The sequence below is a fragment of the Eriocheir sinensis genome, chromosome 1 (genome assembly GCF_024679095.1).
Source record: "Eriocheir sinensis breed Jianghai 21 chromosome 1, ASM2467909v1, whole genome shotgun sequence".
NCBI classification, from domain to species: Eukaryota; Metazoa; Arthropoda; class Malacostraca; order Decapoda; family Varunidae; genus Eriocheir; species Eriocheir sinensis.
This window is the reverse complement of record NC_066509.1, coordinates 3252513-3277038: the sequence shown is the minus strand read 5'-3', so window position 1 is coordinate 3277038 and position 24526 is coordinate 3252513. Positions and strand designations below refer to the sequence as shown.

The 24526-nt window shown below is 42.3% G+C and overlaps 3 protein-coding genes and 1 long non-coding RNA gene across 24 annotated transcripts in view; 2 read left to right on the top strand and 2 right to left on the bottom strand.

The window, feature by feature from the left end:
• Positions 1-80: 80 nt before the first annotated feature.
• LOC127009036 (F-box/LRR-repeat protein 4-like) lies at positions 81-12837 on the bottom strand. Of its 2 annotated transcripts, none has more exons than XM_050881831.1 (12): positions 12063-12837; positions 10794-10977; positions 9987-10080; positions 8516-8714; positions 7174-7332; positions 6399-6645; positions 5739-5864; positions 4190-4424; positions 3049-3210; positions 1986-2148; positions 1082-1270; positions 81-838 (listed from the first exon to the last, which is right to left on the bottom strand). In XM_050881831.1, exons 2-12 carry the CDS (start codon positions 10971-10973, stop codon positions 694-696), a joined length of 1899 nt encoding a protein of 632 aa, XP_050737788.1. In that variant the 5' UTR covers positions 10974-10977; positions 12063-12837; the 3' UTR covers positions 81-693. The 2 variants fall into 2 exon arrangements, with proteins under 2 accessions (XP_050737788.1, XP_050737700.1); XM_050881743.1 differs by having other exon boundaries at positions 12059-12774.
• On the top strand, positions 2156-2735 carry LOC127009181 (uncharacterized). The gene is made up of 2 exons (XR_007761695.1): positions 2156-2516; positions 2657-2735. It is a non-coding gene; the product is annotated as an uncharacterized LOC127009181 (long non-coding RNA).
• A 2154-nt stretch (positions 12838-14991) lies between the features above and the next one.
• LOC127008722 (uncharacterized) lies at positions 14992-18998 on the top strand. 2 transcript variants are annotated; one of them, XM_050881109.1, is made up of 2 exons: positions 14992-15133; positions 16776-18998. In XM_050881109.1, exon 2 carries the CDS (start codon positions 16808-16810, stop codon positions 18707-18709), a length of 1902 nt encoding a protein of 633 aa, XP_050737066.1. In that variant the 5' UTR covers positions 14992-15133; positions 16776-16807; the 3' UTR covers positions 18710-18998. The 2 variants fall into 2 exon arrangements, with proteins under 2 accessions (XP_050737066.1, XP_050737132.1); XM_050881175.1 differs by having other exon boundaries at positions 15088-15160.
• A 506-nt stretch (positions 18999-19504) lies between these two features.
• The window catches only part of LOC127007599 (chromodomain-helicase-DNA-binding protein Mi-2 homolog), a 35335-nt gene continuing 30313 nt past the window's right edge, over positions 19505-24526 (bottom strand). For 11 of the 19 annotated variants that reach the window (XM_050879855.1, XM_050878778.1, XM_050879047.1 and 8 more), the window contains 7 exons: positions 23905-24150; positions 23419-23696; positions 22700-22865; positions 22105-22302; positions 21621-21795; positions 21269-21415; positions 19505-19956 (listed from right to left, as the gene is read on the bottom strand). In XM_050879855.1, the coding sequence (XP_050735812.1) occupies positions 19742-19956; positions 21269-21415; positions 21621-21795; positions 22105-22302; positions 22700-22865; positions 23419-23696; positions 23905-24150 (1425 nt within the window). In that variant the 3' untranslated portion in view covers positions 19505-19741. Of the gene's footprint in view, positions 19957-21152; positions 21416-21620; positions 21796-22104; positions 22303-22699; positions 22866-23418; positions 23697-23904; positions 24151-24526 lie in introns of all 19 variants that reach the window. The other 8 variants (XM_050878976.1, XM_050880045.1, XM_050879427.1 and 5 more) reach the window with 7 other exon arrangements.

The window sequence follows — 24526 nt, the reverse complement described above, 5'->3', positions numbered from 1 at the left end:
GGTAATTGAGGTAAGGCATGACGATGGCTTCTCTCGGATTCAACAGCTAGTATTTCGGTACATTTAAATAAAATCCATCATTGCTCTTGTAGATTTCTTGTACTGGCACACTACTGGCAAACACTGTACAAACCACACACTGGTCCCCATCCAGCACCAACAACATCACCTTGACAAGAAAACTCCTCCACACACTAAAGAAGATCCTCATCAAGGTCTGCACTCTCCCCTCCCTTAAGTCACCTCTACAAATCACATATTCAAACCCTTAAACATTTACAGCCAACCTCTAGTACCACTATACCTTGTGTACCCACGAGTCGCAACTACTGTGCAATATATACTAATTGAGTCTAATTCCTTATACTAAGATAATAGATCTGAAAGACATGGCTTGGATTTTCATATTGCTATTATGTATATAACAAAAAGGAGATTCGTGATACACGCAAAGCTGCATTGCTCTTCTTGATGGGATTGTATAATAAGTACATCTGACTAGAACACAAATAAGATTGGGCAGAACAACGTGCCCATGAAAAATATCTTAAAGCTCTAGATACTTTTGTCACTCCCTTATTACTGCGGTATAAAAGTGTTTTTACATCTGGAAAGGCCTCCAGGCAGCCTTAATATAAATAAATAAGATAAAAAAATAGCTACTATGGAAATATATGTAGATTACGTATTTGGCTAGACAATGCGCACTTGGTGCCACAGCCCTCCCTTGATCTCCACGTGCGGGAACTGCACCGCCCAGTGGTGGACGTGGGAGTAGTGGATCTGCTCACAGAAGCTGATGTCCAGGAGCTCCAGCTTGGGACAGTTCTGTAGCAACCTGTCAAAAGCAATGCCAGGGTTACTTACTGGCTACTGGAGCAGTTGCTAGAATCTTAACACCAAATAACCATCAATTTTCTGTTCCCCAAAAGGTAGAGTGGAGAGACTGAGCCACAAAGAACAGAAAACAAGTTGCCAAGAGTAGTCAAAAGAAAAAAAACAGTAAAATGAGCTTCAGTACAATTCACACACACTGCTGCCCAGGCCCCAGAAAATGCTGATGAAAAGAAAACTAACTCACCGATGGACAGCCTCAGGTGTGATGTTCCTGGTCCCCATGATGTCCAGCTGGGTGAGGTTCCTGGCGTGGGTCATGAGCAGGTGGAGGTCATGGTCCGTGAAGGTGCGAAGGGCTGACAGGTACAGTCTCTTGAGGCCTTTGCACTCTCGGATCAGTTCAGCAAAGCTTTCTGTGATGCCTCCCGACAACCTGAAATTGATCGTACTTGAATGAACACTTACATACATAAGGAGATGCAAGAGGAAGACACTAGACCAACACCATCTTAGAGTAGGGGAGGAGAGGTGATAGGGGAGACAGGGTGAGGCTAAGGCTTCATAATTAACCTCCACAGCAGCATAAAATAGATGGCCATTGATTCAAAGCAAAACCCATCTGCCCTTTAACCTCTTGCTGTTATTCCTGCTGGTTGCCTAGGTTGTTATTACAAGACACTTTCGCTTCTCACATCAGCTATTTCTAAGGGTCAAAGAGGGGTCAATCAGATTCTAATGTGTGTTTCTTTAGGTTCACGGTACGGAAAAAGGACCAAACTACCACCTGGGCCATAAAACTAATCTTGGAAATGCCCTAAACTCCTACGAAAGTCTTGTCAAATGTGTGAACTTGGGCGACGGAATGTTTAGCAATACGGCCCCTAGTCTCCCTCCTCATTGATCAGTCGGAAGAAGTAGGAAGGTAGGTATCATAGAGGAAGGAGCTGCTTCAGACCTTATCGCTATCAAAGGGATGAAAAATAAATGATACTGGTTAACCCTTGCATTAAAAAGTTTGACAGTACAGGGAGGAACTTGAGTTTGAGGAGCAACTTTTCACAACATGGTGACTGGAGATGTGGAAGTATGTAGTTAACAAATTCAGAAGGTAGTAAGCATAAAAGCATCAATTGTAGAAAATGACTTACGCCCATCCAAGGTCCAGGTCTTGAAGGGTAGGGATGCAGGCCAGGGCGCGCAGGCCCCTCTGGGTCAGGCCGTGGGTCTTCCAGGCAGCCAGGGACACAAGGCCGTGGTTGAAGGTTGCCAGGGTCAGTGCCACTTCATCCATGTCCAGCTGAGTGCAGTTGTCTGGGGCGGAAGTTGATCACGTAACCACAAAATGAATTACTATTGTTTGAGTTGATATCCTCATTTTCACCAGTACAAAATATGAGGGGCTAATATCAATAAAAAAAGCTAAAGTTGCAGGCTATATAAAATATTTGGAAGTATAGTTTTTGTCCTACTATCAGTGAACAGATTTTGTATTTCAGGTATAAATGTTGTAGTGCATAGAATTTTGTTGTTCATGTTATAATTTGTCACTGATTTTGCCTGATTTTGCAAAGCCATATAACGTGAAAGAAGAGACTATGACAGTGTAAGACTTGGTTGAGGGATAAGATTGAATTTAAGTACTTGGGTATGGATATATGTGACCATGGGAGAGGGTATAGGTGTGCTGGAGGGTATCACTAGAGGAGGAAGTGTGAGAATGTGGTACAGAAGGTATTGGAAACAGCATAATCTCCCCAACAGATAAGATCGAATTCAAGTTCTTGGGTATGGATATATGTGAGCATGGGAGAGGGTATAGGTGTGCTGGAGGGTATCATTATAGGAGGAAGTGTGAGAATGTGGTACAGAAGGTATTGGAAACAGCATAATCTCCCCAACAGATAAGATTGAATTCAAGTTCTTGGGTATGGATATATGTGAGCATGGGAGAGGGTATAGGTGTGCTGGAGGGTATCATTATAGGAAGAAGTGTGAGAATGTGGTACAGAAGGTATTGGAAACAGCATAATCTCCCCAACAGATAAGACTGAATTTAAGTACTTGGTTATAGATATATGTGACCATGGGAGAGGGTATAGGTGTGTTGGAGGGTATCATTATAGGAAGAAGTGTGAGAATGTGGTTAACAAGGTACTGGAAACATCATCATCTTCCAATCTCTGCCCTGGATAGAAAGACGAGTTCACCCACTGAGGCTGAGGTGCTGGAGGTGACTGGCGTGCTGCAGGAGGAGCTGGAGGGTGTGGAAATCGATGCGTGTGCGTGCCAGGTCCAGCCGGGACAAGGCTCGGGCCTTCTTCAGCTCCCCGAAGCCTAGGTGATCCACTTTGGTGCAGTTGGCCATGCTCAGCTCTGATGGAGAAGAAAATTTATTGATGGATATTTTTTCCCCAGAATTCATAATCAGTAGTAAGGAAGTATAGGAGCCACTGTGACTGGGGTGGACATGGAATCTTAATATTCTGCTGCCTACCGTCACCTGCCCTTTTTCCTTAAGACAAAATTTTAATCTAATTGCCAAAGTGGAACAATATCTTTCTTTCCTTGGGGTCACAGCATCAGTAAACGGCCAAAGTGGAACAATATCTTTCTTTCCTTGGGGTCACAGCATCAGTAAACAGCCAAAATGGAACAAAATCTTTCTTTCCTTGGGGTCACAGCATCGGTAAACTGCCAAAATGGAACAATATCTTTCTTTCCTTGGGGTCACAGCATCAGTAAACAGCCAAAATGGAATAAAATCTTTCTTTCCTTGGGGTCACAGCATCGGTAAACTGCCAAAATGGAACAATATCTTTCTTTCCTTGGGGTCACAGCATCAGTAAACTGCCAAAATGGAACAAAATCTTTCTTTCCTTGGGGTCACAGCATCAGTAAACTGTCAAAATGGAACAATATCTTTCTTTCCTTGGGGTCACAGCATCAGTAAACGGCCAAAATGGAACAATATCTTTCTTTTCTTGGGGTCACAGCATCAGTAAACTGCCAAAATGGAACAATATCTTTCTTTCCTTGGGGTCACAGCATCAGTAAATTGCCAAAACGGAACAAAATCTTTCTTTCCTTGGGGTCACAGCATCGGTAAACTGTCAAAATGGAACAATATCTTTCTTTCCTTGGGGTCACAGCATCGGTAAACGGCCAAAACGGAACAATATCTTTCTTTCCTTGGGGTCACAGCATCAGTAAACACTTTGTACATGTAATTCTAATATCACAAAAATGACGTTTTCACAAATGATGTCGTTTTACAGGCTGGGTATATGACTAAACCTTACTTGCTGAGAGCCTACTGACACAATGACTTCCCCTTAAGCACTGACAAACTCACCATGTAAATTAGGACACACATTTGCTATCATGTAGAGGCAATAGTTGTCTATGAAGTGACAGTTGTTGAGTCTTAGCACCATGAGTTGGTGGCCACACGCGTGAATGAACTCCATAAAGGTTTCCGTGTCCACAGCACCGTACGGGCCACACCAGGACAGGTCTAGACACTGCAGGAGGGAGCATCTTGGGGCCAGACACTCCAAGGTTGCATTTTTCACCAGCCACCAACAGTTCTGGGGTAAATTTGACAAAACTGAATCAGAAAAGAGAAATGGACCTATCAAATTCCACATGCAATACAGATGTGGGTTATGAATACAAGCATACAAAAATCAAATATCCCCCCTCCCCCTCTTTTTGATAGGATTGGGTTATTGGAAAAGTGAAATGTTCCTATCCAATTCCACATGCAATATAGATGAAGGTTATGAATACAAGCATACAAAAATCAAATATCCCATCCCCTCTTTTTGACAGGATTGGGTCATTGGAAAAGTGAAATGTTCCTATCAAATCCACATGCAATACAGATGTGGGTTATGAATACAAGCATACAAAAATCAAATATCCCCCCCCCCCCTCTTTTTGATAGGATTGGGTTATTGGAAAAGTGAAATGTTCCTATCCAATTCCACATGCAATATAGATGAAGGTTATGAATACAAGCATACAAAAATCAAATATCCCCCCTCCCCACCCCTCTTTTTGACAGGATTGGGTTATTGGAAAAGTGAAATGTTCCTATCAAATCCACATGCAATATAGATGTGGGTTATGAATACGAGCATACAAAAATAAAATATCCCATCCCCTTTTTTTGACAGGATTGGGTCATTGGAAAAGTGAAATGTTCCTATCAAATCCACATGCAATATAGATGTAGGTTATGAATACAAGCATACAAAAATCAAATATCCCCCTCCCCCTCTTTTTGACAGGATTGGGCCATTGGAAAAGTGAAATGTTCCTATCAAATCCACATGCAATACAGGTGTAGTTTATGAACCTGACCTGACACAGCCTGACCTATCGCATAACTTCTTGTTGAGGCTGTTGGGGCATCGGTGAAGACATAGCCGCCACAGGAGTGCAAATATAAAACTTTCCTCTTTTCTATTCAATATCTTCCTTGTTTAGCATTTTTCACCTGTCACCAACAATTCAAGGGAGAGTTTGACAGATGGATGCGTGGGATTGGGTGAGAAAAGTGAAACATTCCTATCAAATCCACTTGCAATACTGGCATAGTTTACGAGTCTGCTCCGGTCCGTACCAGTGTGAATACAACAACGTGTTTCCCACTGAAGAATATTTTGTCGGTCTCGTATGAACACAGAACTACAAAATATAAAGCTTTCCCCATACTTCTTTTATCAGTATCTTCCCTGTTTCTATCTTGCTTGAATAACTAAAGTGAATGAATGCCTGAAGTGAATGAACGACCATCTTCAACAGTAATCAGTTTGCAGGAGCAGTGTCATTATAGCCTTACTTCAATTCCTTCTTTGGGGGGGGGTTCCTTGAGCTGCCTCCTTACAGATACACACCTGCAGATTGAGGTTCATGTAGAGGATGGGGTCGGAGGTGTGGGCCTGGAGCAGCTTGCAGGTGTGGGCCAGGCGGCACAGACTCCGGATGTCCAATTTACGGAGGATGTACATGATCAGCTCCTCCTGTAGGGACATCATCAGTTATGCTCAACGCTCCTCTGAACTTGCCATCACCTCCTCTTGTAGCATCTTCCCCTGACGTTCCCCTTTCCCTCGAACACCATTCCCTTCTCTCCCTCTCCCCTCCTTTAATCCATGCCTCCTCCCTTCTTCCCTTGGCCCCCCTGCCACATATGACTTTCTACTTACGCTCTCAAATTCTTAGTGTAATGGTTAATCAGTATCTTCATTCTTTCATCCTTCTAACTGGTAAACTATGATCGCCACCCTTCCCATGGTCCCCCAATGCACGAGACTTTCTACTCAAGCTCTCCAACTTCTTATAATGCAATAGTTTACAAATATATTCCTTCTTTCATCCCTTCCACTGTTTTTGCTTCGCCGTCAGTTCTCCAATAATTAATAGAAGAATCAATAGAATCACTAGAAGAAGAAAAGAAGAATTGTAAAGTGGGGAATACCTGTACTTGGTCTTAGCTGCCTAGTGCTGGAAAATTATCAACACAGCATAAAACAACTTCTCCTATAACCACTCACAGGCAGGAGGTCAAAGTATCCCCCGCTGGTTCCTTCCTCTTCCTCCTCCTCTGGGACATCCGCCTCTATCGCCGCACAGATGACGTCCTCCGCCACAATGCTACTCTCACACACTTCCAAGTCCGCCTTCTCCTCCCTTGTGAGTTCCTCCACTGCCTCGTCCTTCTGTTCCTCCTCTACTACGAGTTTCTGGAGGTTTTCTTCGGAGAGCAGGAACTGGATACCATTGAGGATGTCTTCTTCACAGCTGGTAATGAATTGCTATTTTAGAGAGGAAGTATATTCTGTTATACCATACAAAGAATACTATACCAAAGATCATAAACTCTGAAGGAGACTATTAACCTGGTAGCTGCGGGGACCACGTCTCTTAAAGGTCCCTCTATGTGAGAAAAATGAGAAAAAATCATCACTCGGGCAAACCATTTCATAATATGTATCAACGTATTTGTGATCTGTTTATGCATCATCTATTTTGGGGGGGTCTTTATCATGGCACAAATTTGGCCCGTTGCTGGTACACGGTAGAGCCACAAATTTGGCCCGTCGCCGCTAACAGGTTAAGTTACTAAATTCTGATAAAACTGTCATACTTATACGCAAATGCATTTTTGTATATAATGTTTCAACAATAAAGATGTTAAGTTAGAGGTTCTTCGGAAATAAAAGCCTTACATGGAACTGTGGAGCCCAATCTTCCTAAGGAACCTGAACTACACATCATAATGCATCAGATAGCCTATGTGGTGACTGATAAAGAGATTGAAAGCCTTACATGGATTTGTGTAGACCCATCTTCATGATCTGTGTGGTGATGGTCTCGCCGAGGGCCACGGACTCACTGCTGCTAGTGTGAGAGGAGCCAACCAGCATCACAGCATCCAGGGCCGAGTAGTAGCTGTGGCCTCGCTGGTCAAACTCCACCCTCAGCATGCTGCGGAAGGGGCAAAGGTAAGGGTTCCTTTTGGACATACCTGGGCACTTCCGCACCTCGGTCCGGACCTCCGCTCCTCCGCACCTGCGGACCGCCAAACGAGGTGCGGAAGCCCGGAAGTGCGGAACGTTTTCAAAAGTGCGGAAGTAACAGGTGCGGACAGGGGAAATTTTGGGTCCAGACTTCCGCACCTGAGATTTTCAAAGATAAAAAACGAAGACGACAAACAGTCCGCGGCATTACTTTCGCGCGTTTTGGCGGGCTATGTGCTACCAGCTGATCACTGTGTCAATTTTCTTTTTCTTTTCAGAATCTTTTGACATTTAGTGATTCACTGCGATTATTTAGTGTTTAGTGTTCACAAATAAACATGGACAGATACGTGAAAAGAGGTGATAGCGACAGGAGCAGGAGTGTGTCAGGGGATAGTAGCGTCAATAGCGTGAGCTACAGAACCAGCACGCCTGCACCGTCATCCTCCAGAACCCCTACGCTGGACGCCAGACATTTCCTTGTCTGACGTGGAGCTGACCCTTCCAGTGTAATGCCAGAATTTAATTAAGAATGGGAAAATGTAAATTAGGGAGGAATAAGTCGTACCGCATAGAACATTCCAGACTGCTTGAGAGGCCCACCCATTTGAAGGTAATATATATATATATATATATATATATATATATATATATATATATATATATATATATATATATATATATATATATATATATATATATATATATATATATATGAAGCTTGATGTATTATTGCCTTGTACTAATTTGTTTTATTTTGAGGTGCGGACTAGTTTTTTCAGGCGCGCTTTAATAGTTTTATGCAGTAGCGGAGGTGCGGAGGTCCGGTAGCGGACCGAGCGAAAAATTTTTAGGCGCGGAAGTACAGGTGCGGACTACCTGCGTCCGAAGTGCGGAGGAGCGGTAGCGGACTACCCCAAATCCAGTAACGCGCCCAGCTCTGCTTTTGGACCACTCTCATTTTGCTGTAGCACTGCTCTGAAGCTATAGACAGTGGTGTTCCCTAGAGCTCTGTTCTATAACACATTCTCTTTCTATTATTCATTAATGATCTTTTTTCCCTATGCATTTGTATGTCAACTTTATACTCCTAAACAAATGTCTATCTAGATTTACTTCAAACACAATGACATAACATCCGTGCAGCTCACTTGATCATAACGTGCGGCTGATTGATGGGGGGAGAGAATATCCGGGCCGCTGCCTTGAGTCCTGTCTGTGGCTCCCCGGCCCACAGCAGCACCCAGCCCCGCCCCTCCAGCGAGCCCCACACCCGCACCACACTCCCACCATGGTACGTCTCATAGAAGTCCAGTCTTATGGGGTACACAGGCGTGTCATACTTCAGATCTGTAATGGGATAGTTTTTAAGGGGGAGAAGGCGGACCAAGAACAAAGCCAAACAACAGTGCACCACTACCCTCCACCCCACCTCCTTACCATCTATTTAACCACCACTTGTACCACAAAGCCCTATAAATCAACTCATACCTGATTCATGCCTTAGGCCTAATTGTCATGTGAACCACTGACATAATGACCAGAAGCAGCTTAAAATATATCTAAGAAAACATCACTTATATAACAGCAGCCATAGAAATGTAGCTTGACAATACTATGGAATTTTAGAGGTTGCTTCTAACTTCAGAGATCTTAAACATGGGACACACTGGGAGAAGAATTTGGTGCATTCTAGTATAGATTTACAATGGCAGCAGAAGTAACAGCTATTAAATTGCTGATTGGTGGTAGCTTCCTATTACAGAAATCTTTCAAGTCAGCATGTCAATCATTTTTTTTTTTACAAGAAAGGAGAAAGCTCAAGGGCACAAAAAAAGGAACCAATAATAAAAAAAGCCCGCTACTCGCTGCTCCTAAAAAGAATCCAAAGAGGTGGCCGAAAGAGAGGTCAATTTCGGGAGGAGAGGTGTCCCGATACCAGAGGAACTGAAAATCTGTGCATCTCAGTAAACATTTAAGAAAAAAATTAGCAAGCTCAGCAGCCATGTGAATGATGATTAGCAATACATAAAGACTGGTGGAAGTTTCCTATGACAGAAATCTTGCAAGTTGTCATATTAAACGCTGCCAAATGAACTCAAATTCTGTGCATCCTAATATATCCATTTAAGAAGACATTAGCTCGCTGCAGCAGCCACACAAGTGATGATTAGCAACACGAGGAAACAACAGGTGGGGGAGGCAGGAGGAGGAGGAGGAGGAGGAAGGAAGACAACTGCCTCTATTTGTGTTCTGCCTGTCTGGCTGTGTGTTTACGTCACTCTGGTTCATGTGGGGCTTCACCACGTGAGAGGCAGCTGTATGATTTCCCGTCTTCCTGGGGATTAACAAGCAGCACGTGTCTGGCTATTTTTAACCGCGGTCTAGTTCTCTTATGGGATTTTTTTTTTTCCTCAACAGGGGTGGCAATGGCAGAAGTGTCTCCATTTCTGGTTGGCACTTTTCTTCTTCTTTGACCTCTGTGTAGTAATTCTTGGATCTTAACACCTTGATTTTCCTTCCTTTGTATCCTTTAATTTTGATCAATCTACTAACATACCCAACCACAGAACCCATATGACTGGTAACATACCCAGCCATAGAAACCATCTGTCTACTCACCGATGAAGTCAACTGAGGGGGGCAGGAGGGGCTTGGGGCCTTCAATGGGCTCGGGGGCTGACTCACTCCTGAACCACCACTGCCCGTAACTTCGCTGGAATGCAAGAAACAAGGCATTGAAGGAATAAGAGGAGGATACTTGGTCACTTTTGTTAATGTTATAGAAAATCAAGTGTTTCATTACATCGTCTTACTAAATAAAAGTAAGAAGAAAGGTTGTAATATTAAAAGGCTCCATTGTGTATTCAGGAAGATTATTTCAGCAAGAGGTCATGGGAGTATTCAAAAATGATTATCCATGGATGTATGCATAATATGGATAACTTTTGGATGTACAAAGTCATACAGTGATGAGAATGATGCAGAGAAAAAATAAAATATGCTGAAATTCTGCACAGGAAAAAAATATTACCTCTCTTGAAGATAAAGAAATGAAAATATAAATAAAAAAGTGCTAAAAAGCTGATTAACTAAAAGCTGACTAAACAATTATCGAAAAAAAATATTACCTCTCTTGAAGATAAAGAAATGAAAATATAAATAAAAAAGTGCTAAAGAGCTGATTAACTGAAAGCTGACTAAACAATTATGTAACCTAACCTAAAAAGTAACCTAGCCCAACCCTCTTAAATGGCAACATAACATCCCTAAAACTATAACCTAGCCCCCTACATGGTTACTTAGCCCCCCTTATGGCAACCTAACCTTCTAGCCCCAAGGAGAACACATAATAGGCAGATACTCATAAGAATAAATAATAAACGCAATAGCCAGACGAGTATATGATAACCAGATAATTCGAGTTACCAGGCAGTATGCAGCCGAGAAGTCCCCATAGTCAGGGTAGAGTGTGGGCTTGCCGGTGATGTTGTTGGCCACGTAGGATATCGAGCCGTCGCTGCCGTACTGTGAGCTAAAGTCCGTCACCTCCTTCACGTACTGGTCCACCACACAGTGCGTCCAGCTCTTCCACGCCGTGTCCTCCATGGCTCTGTAAGTATTTTTTCTTCTACATTTCTGCACTTAGAAGTAAAAAACTCAAGTAGATACAGTAAAAAGTAAAGAGCTGAGGTGCCATACTCTCCACTGACCACAACAAGAAATGAACAAGCAGAAGTGCCGAAGAACAGCACTCCCGACAAGAGCCCCGGAGAGAATTAAGACCCTGCCCACATCCAGCCATCACATGGGCTGGAAATTTTCAACGAACTGCCAAAGGAGATAAGAGAAGTAAAGAACTGCTCGGTGGGTAAGTTCAGAGTAAGTCCCGATACTTTCCTGAGGGCAGTGCCAGATGAGCCATTGGTGCCAGACTACACTGTAAGAAGCTGGGCAGCAATACACTCAATACCAGACCTAGTGGCCCTAACCAACAAGAATACCAGCAAAACATGAACCACTTAAGAAAATCGCTGGTTGGATGAAACTGTAAATTGGCCCAGTTCTTTATTTCTCTTGCTGTACTTACTAGTGCTACCCTACTTTTTGCCGCACTTGCTTATTCACCATACCAGAAAAATGTAAGACTGAAACATGGGCCTCTAAAGAAAACTAAGAAAGTAAACAATCAGGAAAGGTAAAGGAAATATCATTTGTAAGTTTCAACGTACCATTAAAGAAAAGCGAAGTGACGGGACATGATAAGAAAACAAGGCAATGACAAGGCAGGCAATGAAGTGCGTCTCTTTACTTAATTAGAAGAAAAAAGGTTAGGTGGGGTAAGGGGAATACAAGGGAGTGACAAGGAAGGCAATGAAGTGCGTCTCTTTACTTAATTAGAAGAAAAAAGGTTAGGTGGGGTAAAGGAAAACTAAGGTAAGGTAAAGGAAATCCTATTGTACGTTTCACCATCCTAAAGTAATGTGAAGTGAGGAGACATGATAAGAAAGCAAAGGAGTGACAAGGCAGGCAATGAAGTGCGTCTCTTTACTTAATTAGAAGAAAAAAGGTTAGGTGGGGTAAGGGAAAAGTAAGGCAAGGTAAAGGAAATCCTATTGTACGTTTCACCATCCTAAAGTAATGTGAAGGGAGTAACAATTAAGACAGGTAACCGAAAACGTCTGCTCACTCACGAACATCAAAAACGTTCCCAAGAAGACGATGACCTTGAGCCTCAGCCACGACCCAACCTTTGTTCCACCACACCCTAAAGCCTCTGGTCCTGTGGGTGTGCCTTCCCGTGTCTCCTGGAGGTGCCTGAAGCTCTGGCACTCTGGCACTCACTCAAGGCTCAACACAGGCACTCTCTCAGGCACTGCTCACTCCCTCCACAGGCTGAGCAACTGAGTCTGGCTTCTCGCTGTGCTCTGTTTTGTGTCCCAGTGCCATTGTGAGGTGCCAGGTAGGGTGTCAGTGCCATTGAGAGGTGCCAGGTAGGGTGCCAGTGCCATTAAGAGGTGCTAGTGTGTCAGTTAAGGGGAAACACTACAATATGGGGGCCATGTAACTTTTCTTCTTCTTCCTCTTCTTTTGTACTTTTCCTCCTGTCTCTATTTCTTCTTCTTTAGTATTTCTCTTCTTCTCTACTCTTCCTCCTCCCCTTCCTCCAATCTATTCTTTTGCCTCTACTTTTTCTTGTTTAGTCTTTCTCTTCCTCTGCTTCTTCTTCTTCTTCTTCTTTAGTCTTCCTCTTCAACCTTCTGCCTCTTCTTCTTCTTCTTCTTCTTTAGTCTTCCTCCTCTATACTCTGTCCTCCTCTTCAATCTTCCGCCTCTACTTCTTTTTCTTCTTAAATTTCCTCTCCAATCTTCTCTCTCTACTTCTTCTTCTTCTTCTTTAGTCTTCCTCCTCCTCTCCAATCTTCTTCTTTAGTCTTCCTCCTCTACTCTGTCTTCCTTAATTCTTCTTCTTCTTTAGTCTTCCTCCTGTCTTCCTCTTCCTCTCCAATCCTCTGTCTCTACTTCTTCTTCTTCTTTAGTCTTCCTCCTCTACTCTATAGCTGTCTTCTTCTTCTTCTTCTTCTTTAGTCTTCCTCCCTCTTCCTCTCCTTCTTCTTCTGCTTTAGTCTTCCTCTTCTCTGTCTTCCTCTTCCTCTCTATAATAGTCTTTTGCCTCTACTTCTTAATTCTTCTTTAGCCTTTCTCCTCTTCACTCTCCCTCTTCCTCAGCGCTATACATGGAAGGCACAGATCATTATATAGCTTTGAACGACCTTTTGTTTCAGTAAAATACTTCCTATTATTGATGTTAAAAGGAATATATTCAATTTCTATTACATTTTCAACCCAACACGTGACTCCACCCAGAAAAATGTCTTCAGGAGGGGATAGAAAAAGGGTGTTTAGCTTGAAGAAATAGCTTTGAATGACCTTTTGTTTCAGGAAATCTTAAAAATATCTCCTACTCCTGATGTTAAAAGGAATATATTAGCTTTTTATTAGCATTTCCAATCCCACACGTGACTCCCCCCAGCAAGATGTCTTCAGTCAGATTAGCTTAAAGAAAATAGCTTCAAATGACCTTCTCTCTCTGTAAACCTTAAAATACTCCCTACTCCTGATGTTAAAAGGAATATATTAGCTTTTTATTGCATTTTCAACCCAACACGTGACTCGATCCACCCAGCAAAATGTCTTCAGGAGGGGATAGAAAAAGGGTGTTTAGCTTGAAGAAATAGCTTTAAATGACCTTTTGTTTCAGGAAGTCTTAAAAATATCTCCTACTCTTGATGTTAAAAGGAATATATTAGCTTTTTATTGCATTTTCAACCCAACACGTGATCGACTCTACCCAGCAAAATGTCTTCAGGAGGGGATAGAGAAAGAGTGTTTAGCTTGAAGAAATAGCTTTAAATGACCTTTTGTTTCAGGAAATCTTAAAAATATCTCCTACTCCTGATGTTAAAAGGAATATATTAGCTTTTTATTGTATTTCCAAACCCACACGTGCTTCCAAGATGTCTTCAGTCAGTTTAGCTTAAAGAAAATAGCTTCAAATGACTTTCTCTCTCTGTAAACCTTAAAATACTCCCAACTCTTGATGTTAAAAGGAATATATTAGCTTTTTATTAGCATTTCCAATCCCACACGTGACTCCCCCCAGCAAGATGTCTTCAGTCAGATTAGCTTAAATAAAATAGCTTCAAATGACCTTCTCTCTCTGTAAACCTTAAAATACTCCCTACTCTTGATCTTAAAAGGAATATATTAGCTTTTTATTAGCATTTCCAATCCCACACGTGACTCCCCCCAGCAAGATGTCTTCAGTCAGATTAGCTTAAAGAAACAAATGACTTTCTCTCTCTGTAAACCTTAAAATACTCCCTACTCTTGATCTTAAAAGGAATATATTAGCTTTTTATTAGCATTTCCAATCCCACACGTGACTCCCCCCAGCAAGATGTCTTCAGTCAGATTAGCTTAAAGAAAATAGCTTCAAATGACTTTCTCTCTCTGTAAACCTTAAAATACTCCCTACTCTTGATGTTAAAAGGAATATATTAGCTTTTTATTAGCATTTCCAATCCCACACGTGACTCCCCCCAGCAAGATGTCTTCAGTCAGTTTAGCTTAAAGAAAATAGCTTCAAATGACCTTCTCTCTCTGTAAACCTTAAAATACTCCCTACTCTTGATCTTAAAAGGAATATATTAGCTTTTTATTAGTATTTCCAATCCCACACGTGACTCCCCCCAGCAAGATGTCTTCAGTCAGATTAGCTTAAAGAAAATAGCTTCAAATGACCTTCTCTCTCTGTAAACCTTAAAATACTCCCTGCTCTTGATCTTAAAAGGAATATATTAGCTTTTTATTAGCATTTCCAATCCCACACGTGACTCCCCCCAGCAAGATGTCTTCAGTCAGATTAGCTTAAAGAAAATAGCTTCAAATGACTTTCTCTCTCTGTAAACCTTAAAATACTCCCTACTCTTGATGTTAAAAGGAATATATTAGCTTTTTATTAGCATTTCCAATCCCACACGTGACTCCCCCCAGCAAGATGTCTTCAGTCAGTTTAGCTTAAAGAAAATAGCTTCAAATGACCTTCTCTCTCTGTAAACCTTAAAATACTCCCTACTCTTGATGTTAAAAGGAATATATTAGCTTTTTATTAGCATTTCCAATCCCACACGTGACTCCCCCCAGCAAGATGTCTTCAGGGGATTGAGGAAGGAAGTTTGTTTACCATTTGTCTGTCACAGGAGGGAGGTAATATCACCATTTGTTCTCTTACTGGTAATATCATCGCCACCTCCATTGGTCACTGAGTATATTAACTGCCAGGCTGCTATTGGGAGTGTGTGGGGGTTAAAATGTCTCTTGAAAGGCCGTGAGATATTTTTTTTCCTTCCCTCGTGGGTGTGTTATGAAGATTTCTTATTTCCTTCATTTTTTTTCCTTCCCTCCTTCCTTAGTGTTTCTGTTTCCGTGTTAGTCATGCATTTAGTCCTGTATTTAGCCTTCATTTACCCTAAACTCTACTAATGGGGGCTTTTTTTCTTCCTCGTGGGTGTGTTGTGAAGATTGTTTTTTCCTTCATTTTTTTTCCTTCCCTCCTTCCTTAGTGTTTCTGTTTCCGTGTTAGTCATGTATTTAGTCCTGTATTTAGCCTTCATTTACCCTAAACTCTACTAATCATGCATTTTCCCTAAGACGATGTTAATCATGTATTGAGTCCTAGATTAAGATTTACCTATGTGTACCTGAGGAACTTTCATGATCCTTTTCCCGCACATCTTGCCAGGGTGGACTTGAGGTGTGGCTTGGTTCAGGGGGCTGTTAAGGTGGGAGTTACAGTCTTTGATATTGGTTGGTAAATATGTAGTTTAACCCTGCCACTTGAAAATAGCATATACACATTAATCAGGTTAAGCATATAGTCCACAAACCCAAGTGGAGGAGGGTAAGGGGATGCCCACACCCCACAGAGTTCGTGGCCATGAGGCACTTGGGATAGGAAGGGGGCCTGCATGGTTGAGGTGGTGCATCCCCCTGCTGTATTATGCCCCCACTAATTGATTGATTGAAGGCTAAATGACAATAATACATGCTCTTGAACCATAGGAGAAGAAAGCAGCAGCAGGGGGAATTCACTGAAACTTACCAAGTCAAGATCACGGTTGGATGCAAGAAAGTATGCTTTCCCAAGTAGAGTTGTAAACAACTGGAATCAACTGCCTGAGTGGGCGGTGGCAGCAACCTCAGTGACTCAGTTTGAGGCCAGACTAGACAAACTTTGGGCTAATCAAGAATTGAAAGGCACGAATAATCCACCATTGCACACTGCCACAAGTTGTTAATGTAGATCTGGACTCACAGACATAAGACTGTTCCAGGAAGTCTTCTGTAGGTATCTGTAAGTATAATATTTAGGCCCACATGGTTAGAAACAAACCCACACAACCAACCTAACATAACCATACCAGCATTTTCAATTTTGTAGGAGACAGTCGGAGCAGAGGCTGTGGTCTGGGATGCAAGGGTTAGGTTTCATCACGTTAGATTTGCTTAGTTTCTAACCATGTGTGCCTTCATATTATGGTAAGAGAGCATGTATTTTTGGCCATTAACCATACTATGAAGGTGTATATGGTATTTTGAGGTGGTAGAACTAAACTGTACATTCACCTAAGCATCGTAAGCCCATATTCTTGGATGTATCGTCCCCTCAGTTCACCTGTTTGAAAGCCTCTTTTAGAAGTTGCTTGCTCGGATTTTAATGAACTGTTTTGAGATCCTATTGGTAATTTCTGCAACATAATCGGGAAAAATCACTCATGAAAACCCAGATAATCTTCCTTGTGGCCTCGGAAAATAGTCGTAATAAGAACCTTTCCTTTCCTTGTTGCAGGTGTTTGTGGTTTGGTCACGTCGGCGAGTCTAATGCCACCACTCAGGCCTGTAGAGCGACTGGAGAAACTGTGTGGCTCTAAAATTGCAAACCATCTCTTCACTGTTTTCTCGTCATGGTACAAACACACTGATGGCTTCCAGATCGACACCGACACAGACTACATTGAGAGTGAGAGCCTCGGGAATGCCACCCTGCTGAAGTTGCATGGCTTAGTGAACAACACTACTGGTGGGGATGGAGAAGAGGTACTGACTGAAGACTGCAATGCGAGAGAAGACAAATATATCCATCAATTAACAAGTGGCAATAAGGACGTAAGCGAGAAGGGAAGTTGCCCGAGTGGTACCATCTCCCCAATCCCTCTGCAGTACCGAGTGATTGATGCCGTGACCCACTGGCTGGCGAGGGAAGTGAGAGAATACCTGTCAGCCCATTTAGCGCCAAGGTTCAAGGAGGAAGTCTTAGAGCTCCTGATCAATGTCATCGCCAGCAAGGTCGAGCTTCCGGGGCCAAGAGAAAAGCTTCGGATCTATGAGGATGATTTGGATTTTATGAGCTCATTGGCATTCTTGCTGTGTATAGGCTTGAAGTGTATGTTGACAAAAGGTGTGACATCCTTGGACCTGTCTCCCATATCACACTTGGTTAAGAGGTGGAAGTTGCTATGCTGGGGTGGAGAGATTGTGAACCGCAATGGAGATGAGTGTAAATGCCCTTCCTTTGACATCTTTGGCTTCGCGTTGGACATTGGCGTTTCAGGCTTGAGAACACTGAAATACCTCAAATTACCTCACTTTGTGTACAACAGTTTTGTCAGGAAGGTCGCTTACTTGTGTCCTAACCTGGAAGTGCTGATCCTGCGATGCTCAGCCGATTGTGCAAACCCCAAGTACAACACCCCTATGGTCACCAATGTGGAGGTCTTGTATGGAGACACGATGCTGTGTCCCGATGGCCGTGTGAGGCTCATTCCCGGCTGCAAGGACTTGGTTGCTCTTGCTCTTCCTGAAGGTGTGGAGACGCTGGATGTCACGAACGATGCCATAGAGATGTTGACGTACATGCCTAACCTGCAGTACTTCGTTGGTGCCCCGATGATCTATGTCACAGAGGAGTTTGAGCAGATCTTTGAGCAGTTTCCTGAGCCTCCCAAGCTGATGAATTTCCATCATGGTGCTTATGGGAAGCTAAATTGGCCATCTTTTGTGTATGAGGAGTCAGCATTGGAACCAAATCCTGAATACCTGTCCAGAGTATTTTCCCAAGTCAGAGAAGTAGGAATTTATGCTCCAAGTGAGGTTACTGAAAAAGTTTTGAAGAGCTTCTCAAAGGCTCAGGACATTACAATATTTACAGATGATTTTGAAGTTCATGGTAAATACCTGAAAAACTTGACGTCACTTGACATAAATGTTGGTTACCAAGAGGAGTGGCCTATTCTTGTTTCCCTGAGTCAGACTTCCCCCAGATTAGAACAGTTAACCCTCAGGTCTTTCTCTCTGCAAATGGATGATTCCCTTGCTCAAAGCCCTGCCTTCCCCTTACTACACACCCTTAAGTTCCATGGGCAAAATGTGCTGCAGGGAAGTGCTCTGCTGGCCTTCCTGCGCGGCTGCCCTTCCCTCGTCACCTTCATCCTCTCCATGATAACAGATGAAGACGGTGACTCCCAGCTTGACGAACAAACTCTAATGCAAGCTATTCCCTTATTAACTGGCATCCAAAAGTTTGTGTACAAAGTTCAGAGTGCATTAAGAACCACAGACGGTGTGCCCTCCAGCCTGACCATGCAGTCCTGCCTGGCCTTGATTGACGCTTGCCCAAACCTAATGTACATTGGGCAGCTGGAGACGTGGAAAATCACAAGGGTTGAGATAAATACCTTCCAGGAGATGGTACGGGGAAAAAATTGGGACTTAGAAATTGCTTAACATGTAAATTTAGTTAGAAAATAGAAAAGTCTGTGATGTTCATTTGATTTCATTTAGTGTATGAATCTGTATAGAGTAATTTGAATTAGGTTTTTGGTCATTCAGATGCCTTAAAAGATAACATTGTGATATGTTTTATAGTGCAACTAATTATTCATAATTTTTGAAAGAAATTTTACCAAATTTTTATGACATACATTTATGAAACTGCAGATATGGATGTACTTAATCATTAATGTTAAAAAAACTATTCTGGAAATAAAAATATAGGAATGGAGAATTACCCAAATGCTGTTCATATTTGTCTCCAGAGCCCACCCAGAGCTTTAACAGGCATGGTATTTTTGGGGTTTCATGCAGGGAATTATTCTGAAACACGTGTAGGACAACTTATATATAGATTTTTTTTCAAGTCAAGTCCCATTACTGCAGTTCTTACCCCTTAAGTCCTTAGTTTGTTTATCTCCTTAAAATACTTATTCCACATTTCAGTCTCACCTCCCTTCACAAACAAGCCATCCCATCGTCATTCCTTCTAAGATTCATAAATTTTGCTCCATTCTCCGGGATTTCTCCCGTTTCACTACTGAGAAAATTTATAAATACTGAAGTTTTTTTTTACAAATACTTTATCACCCTTATTATTCAATTTCTAATGATAATGAAAAGGAATATATTTCCTACATCACAGAGGGACAACGTTAAGAAGTGAACATTTCTAAGACTAATGATGGTGAGGACGGAAGCCATGCAGGACCACGGAGTTTTGTCTGGACCCAAACTTTCAAACACAAGTGGTTTGGTATATTTATTACCATTTAATCCACATTACATAAAAATCTTACCATAACCATAGACATCTCAAAGCACAATAAAAATCTGCTGCTCTAAGATGTACGTGAGATCTACTAAAAGTGCTTTAAACATTGATGGCATTACGACAACTCAGAAGTTTCTCGTCAGCACGGAATGACTAAAGTTCGGTTTGCTGGGGGAACCGTTGTGAACATGGAATTAACTGAATTTCAGTCCTTAGTCCAAATATATTAAGTTTTTGGTGTCTGGTGACTGCTGCTGAAGATGCTGCTGCTGCTGCTGCTGGTGAAGAAGAAGAGACGCTCGTGTGGCGGCAGAGATCGTGCCGGAGTGGGAGGTGGGCGGCTGCTGCTCCATCAGGGGGTTGGAGGCCGTCAGCATGTGCAGACTGGCACTCAGGTTTGCCAAACTCCCAGGCATGTTTGTCCCACCTGGAGAGGAGTCAACAATGTGAGGCCAAGCCTTGGGACTTACCTTGTCACCATTCTTGGGGCAGCACCAGACTTTGACAGGAAAACTAGTAGAGTTTCATTAGTTATGTCACATATTTGAATTTTAAAATCTGAATGTGTATTTATATGTATATGTTTATATATATATATATATATATATATATAAACATATACATATATATATATATATATATATATATATATATATATATATATATATATATATATTGAAGACACAAACAATCCCTCCCAGGCAAAATGAAGCAAATAAGCAGGCTGGGTGAGAAGCTGGTAAGTGCACAGAGAAAAGTTCCTTCCCCAAGCAGTGGTGGCTGCAGGCTTGGAGGAGGCGACGGTACAGTGAGTGGCTGCACAGAGTGGTACATGGTGCAGTATCAAGATTAAGCAGCTTCTGAATGTATTCTAACCCTTCAGTCAATTGTAGATGACTTGCTATGCATTTCAAGTTCCTTGTACCAGACACCCTGTGCACTTGGGCAGTAATATTTCCCAATTTGCTTCCATTTTTCAGGCCACCTTGGACATGGCTTTTCATTTAGGGCTGAGGGCCCCCACACAATTCATTTGAAAGTAGTAGTATTCACTCAAGTATTAGGATAACTGAAGTAAAACCAATTAATCATTCAGGTTGTTTAGAAAAAATAACCTTATGAACACATACTAGTTTTTGGTTAGCAAGGCACATCGTCTATCAATTTTGACTACAGATATTTGATAATATACTTAAAAACATGAATTTTAAGACTATGCTCAGAAGCATGTTTAGTGTGTGAACAAGTGAAAATGTATGAATGATAAACAGCCATGCCATACAATAAAACTTGTCAAGGTGGGGCCTCAGTCACCAAGCACCCCGGGGAGTGGTCGGTCATGCAACACAACTAACAAAACCACATTCCTTGTTCAGAGGTTATTGGGCAGCTTAGTTTATTGGCAGTCAGGAGCTTATTCAAAATTTTTAGTCACCAAAATTTGGAGTATTTATAATCTACTACTCTATATAATTCTTTATTTTAATTTTACCATCATGTATTATGAAAGAAGAGATATAGCCCAGAAAAGCAAGTTGTAGCCAATGGATTGAGTAGCATACACAGGCTTGGCTCTGCATGAGAACAGCAGGTACTCCTGACCGCCGGGACAGCCACACTCACCGAGCCGGGTTAGTGTCACACTGGGCCACGCAGAGCGGCAGTAGCAGCAGGAGTAGCATCAGCAGCATCAGCATGGTTCTACTTGGAGGCAGGGTTGGCAGCCATGGGAGGGATACCTGGGAAGGCAGCCTGCACAGCACCTGGGGTTGTAGCAGCGCCGGGAAGGGAGTACTGAGGTCTGAAGTTGGCAAAGGTGGTGTTGCCCAGATTTGGCAGCTGACCGGCAGGGGAGTAGCCCACTGGGAAGGGAGTCGTCTCGGGACCTGTTGGGAGAAAACACAAACAATACACAATTATTAACATATTGTTATAAAGTACATTTACTACCGAGATTTTCTTTTGGATGTAAAACTTAATACCTGGTTACAGTAAAATTAAAACGGGAAATAAACTAAATCTGTAGTGAGCTTGGAAAATAACTAAAAAGAAGGGGAAAGGTATTCTTCCAAGTACCAAATTACTCCTCACCTGCACCTTGATTGTTTTTGTCCAAATTACCCGCCCCGGAGGCCAGACGGGACAGGATGGATCTCTCGGACATCTGCAGCCTCTGGGCAACCGGTGGGATGCGAGCGAGGGAGGCTGGCAGCCGTGTCACATCTGACTTCATGTCCGACAGCAGCTCCTCCAGCTGGTTGAGCACCTGAGGGAGGGAAGACACACCTTGACACAGCTGTTTCTCATAGGGAATTAAACAGGCACTTCATTCTGAACACAAGTAACAGCCAGAACCACAGGTGTTCATCACTCAAACAGCTTTTACATTTATTTGCATGTGCTTGAAGATTATACACAACCTTATAAGCAATACATAGTACATCTCCATCCAACTATGCATACTGACCATGTTAACAGAGTCCATAGCTTTACTTAACAATGTTTCAAAAGGGAACAGAAAAGACATGGTGGAGAAAACAACCGTGATCAAAGACAAAGTAAATTAAAACTATACCTTATTGAGCACAGCATTGGCAGGTTTGTTGCCAGCCAATGACTCTTTGCTGAGGTGCTGGTGAGATTCAGCCAAGCACTCCACCTCAGCAAAGCGAGCATTGAGGGCGCAGGCGGGGTGGTGTGGGTCCTGCTGCAGGTTGAGGAACGTCGCGCGTCGCAGCTGCTCCTCAATCACTAGCGCCTGCTCCAGCAACTGCAGTAAAAGGAAAAGAAGTTGGTAGAGTTCAAGCTGCCCTGTGCACCGTAACTGTCCACATCTATCGGGTCTTACAATTCACAAACCACTTGACTTGAAAGGGTTGATAAATATGATAAACCAAAATGAATACTCACTGTTGACAATAAGTATTCAAAAGGGAAACTCTTGAAAGTCATGGCCAATTTCCTTTACTTGGAATTTTCAGAGGAATTTCAAAGGTTTCATAAGCAAGCGAAACCATAACTTCCATGCAACCTCCTCCCCCTCCACACACACACACACACACACACAGACACACATGCACACACAAAAAGTATCAATAATGCAAATATTGACAATAAAACAAATAAAAAAACAAAATGTAAAGTTAACAATGAGGCACATCACAACTCACTTTAAATCTTCGCGCCAGGAACTTGTTTTTGATTTCCAGGAAGTTGCCTTTGCCCACGTCCATCTTGAAGGGCTCGTTGATGATGGCGAAGCGCATGTCGTTCTGGATGTCCTGCCAGCGGCCGTACCCGTGCGTCACGATGCCCGCCAGCAGCCAGTAGTCGTGCCTGCATCAAAGGATCTCATTGCTTATCCAACAAAGGTATTACTGGCTTATGCAATACAAAAAAATAATAAATAAATGAGGAAATGATGGAAAAAATAGTCTGGGTCAAGATTTACTTTATGTACCCTTCTATCTCTCATTTCCACATTTTATATCTATTTTCACACTTGCTTTGGTTTCTACTTTCGTTTCTATAGTTTTCCGGGAGGTTTGAAGGTTAGAATAAGACACAAGATGACAGGGGAGCAGCTGGTTGAATAGGAAACAAGACAGGGAAGGGTGCATGAAGTAAACCTTAACCAACGTCTCAATTGCTTACCTAACAAATGTAAAGCTGCCATAAAGCAATAAATATAAAACGTTGAGTCAACATCAGAGAATGGTATACCAGCTTATATATCTCATACACAAATAGATCAATAGAAACATGAAAGGTGGTCATATAAATTTTCAGCGGTGCACAACATCTAAAAAGGATGGCAAAACATACACTTAAAGAAAAACTAGCAAAAGGTCCCAACAACTGTCTGGGTTCCCTTTTGCTTTCGACATACCTGCGGTGCCAGATCTCGCATTCCCGGCCGGGCACAGCAGCCTTCTCTTCGTTCTGCCACAGCGTGTGAAGCTCGGTGAAGCCTCCGTCGGCAATATTGAACATGAACTTTCTCTTTGAAATCGGCTCAATCTCCTTCTTTTTGTTCTCGTCCTTCTTCTCACTGTCCTTCTCCCCTTCCTTCTCTTTGGTCTCCTCCTCCTTCTTCTCATCCTCGGTCTTCACGGTTGTTTCCTTCTCTTCTTCCTTCTTCTCTGTTTTCTCTTTCTTTTCTTCAGTCTGGATAATATGGATAATCGTGTTTCGTTAACCAAGAAATGTAAAAGTTTTAGTCTAGATAATTTTAAAACAGAAAAAATAAAGGAATATCAAAAGAAAATAAAGATGTATGTCCATCTTCTGTCTACATACTTCACTCCTTGCATCATCCTTTTTTTTATATACTTTTGTCCCTCATTTGAATGCCCTAACATCTAAGAATCCTCACCTTTTCACCCTCCGCTTTCTCTTGTGTTTCAGGAGTGATTTCTTTGATCTCGTCCCCGTCAGTCGCCGGCTTCTCTTCCTTCTTCTCTGCCTTCTCCTCCTCCTTCTCTTCTGCCTCCGCCTCCTGCTCCTCTTTGACAACTTCCTCAGCCTTCTCGGTCTTCTCGGCTTCTTCCGCAGGCTTTTTCTCTTCGGTCTCGTCTTCCTTTTCAACAGCCACTACTTCTTCCTCTTTGTCTTTCTCCTTCTGACAAGCCAAAGACAAGAACCAAGTGAGACTGGACGCTTAGATTGATTGATTTAACCCTTAGACAGCAGTAGTATTTAAAGATTGCCTACACCACCCCCAAAATGAATCATCTAAATATAGTCACTGCCGACCTTATGACCGCAGCACGAATATAGTTACGCTGCATAATAGATGTTTTAACTATCGTATATATATAGATTCTACCGCAATCTGGAAGTGTTGTTATATTTCAGCCATACAAAGCTGACTAACTGAATTTTGGATATATGGGTCCGCCGCTGTCTAAGGGTTAAGAAGGCATTTAGTCATGGTGTCGCAACTACTGTGGTCATATGGCACCGAACTGCTGAATTTGGACTGCATGTATGTTTAT

Coding starts and splice junctions, on each gene's coding strand:
- LOC127009036 (XM_050881831.1), bottom strand. CDS start 10,973: ATGGAGGACACGGCGTGGAAGAGCTGGACGCACTGTGTGGTGGACCAG. Junction 3,211..4,189: donor TGTGTGTCCTAATTTACATG/GTGAGTTTGTCA, acceptor CTTCTCCATCAG/AGCTGAGCATGGCCAACTGC. Junction 1,271..1,985: donor GACCTGGACCTTGGATGGGC/GTAAGTCATTTT, acceptor GATCAATTTCAG/GTTGTCGGGAGGCATCACAG.
- LOC127008722 (XM_050881109.1), top strand. CDS start 16,808: ATGCCACCACTCAGGCCTGTAGAGCGACTGGAGAAACTGTGTGGCTCT.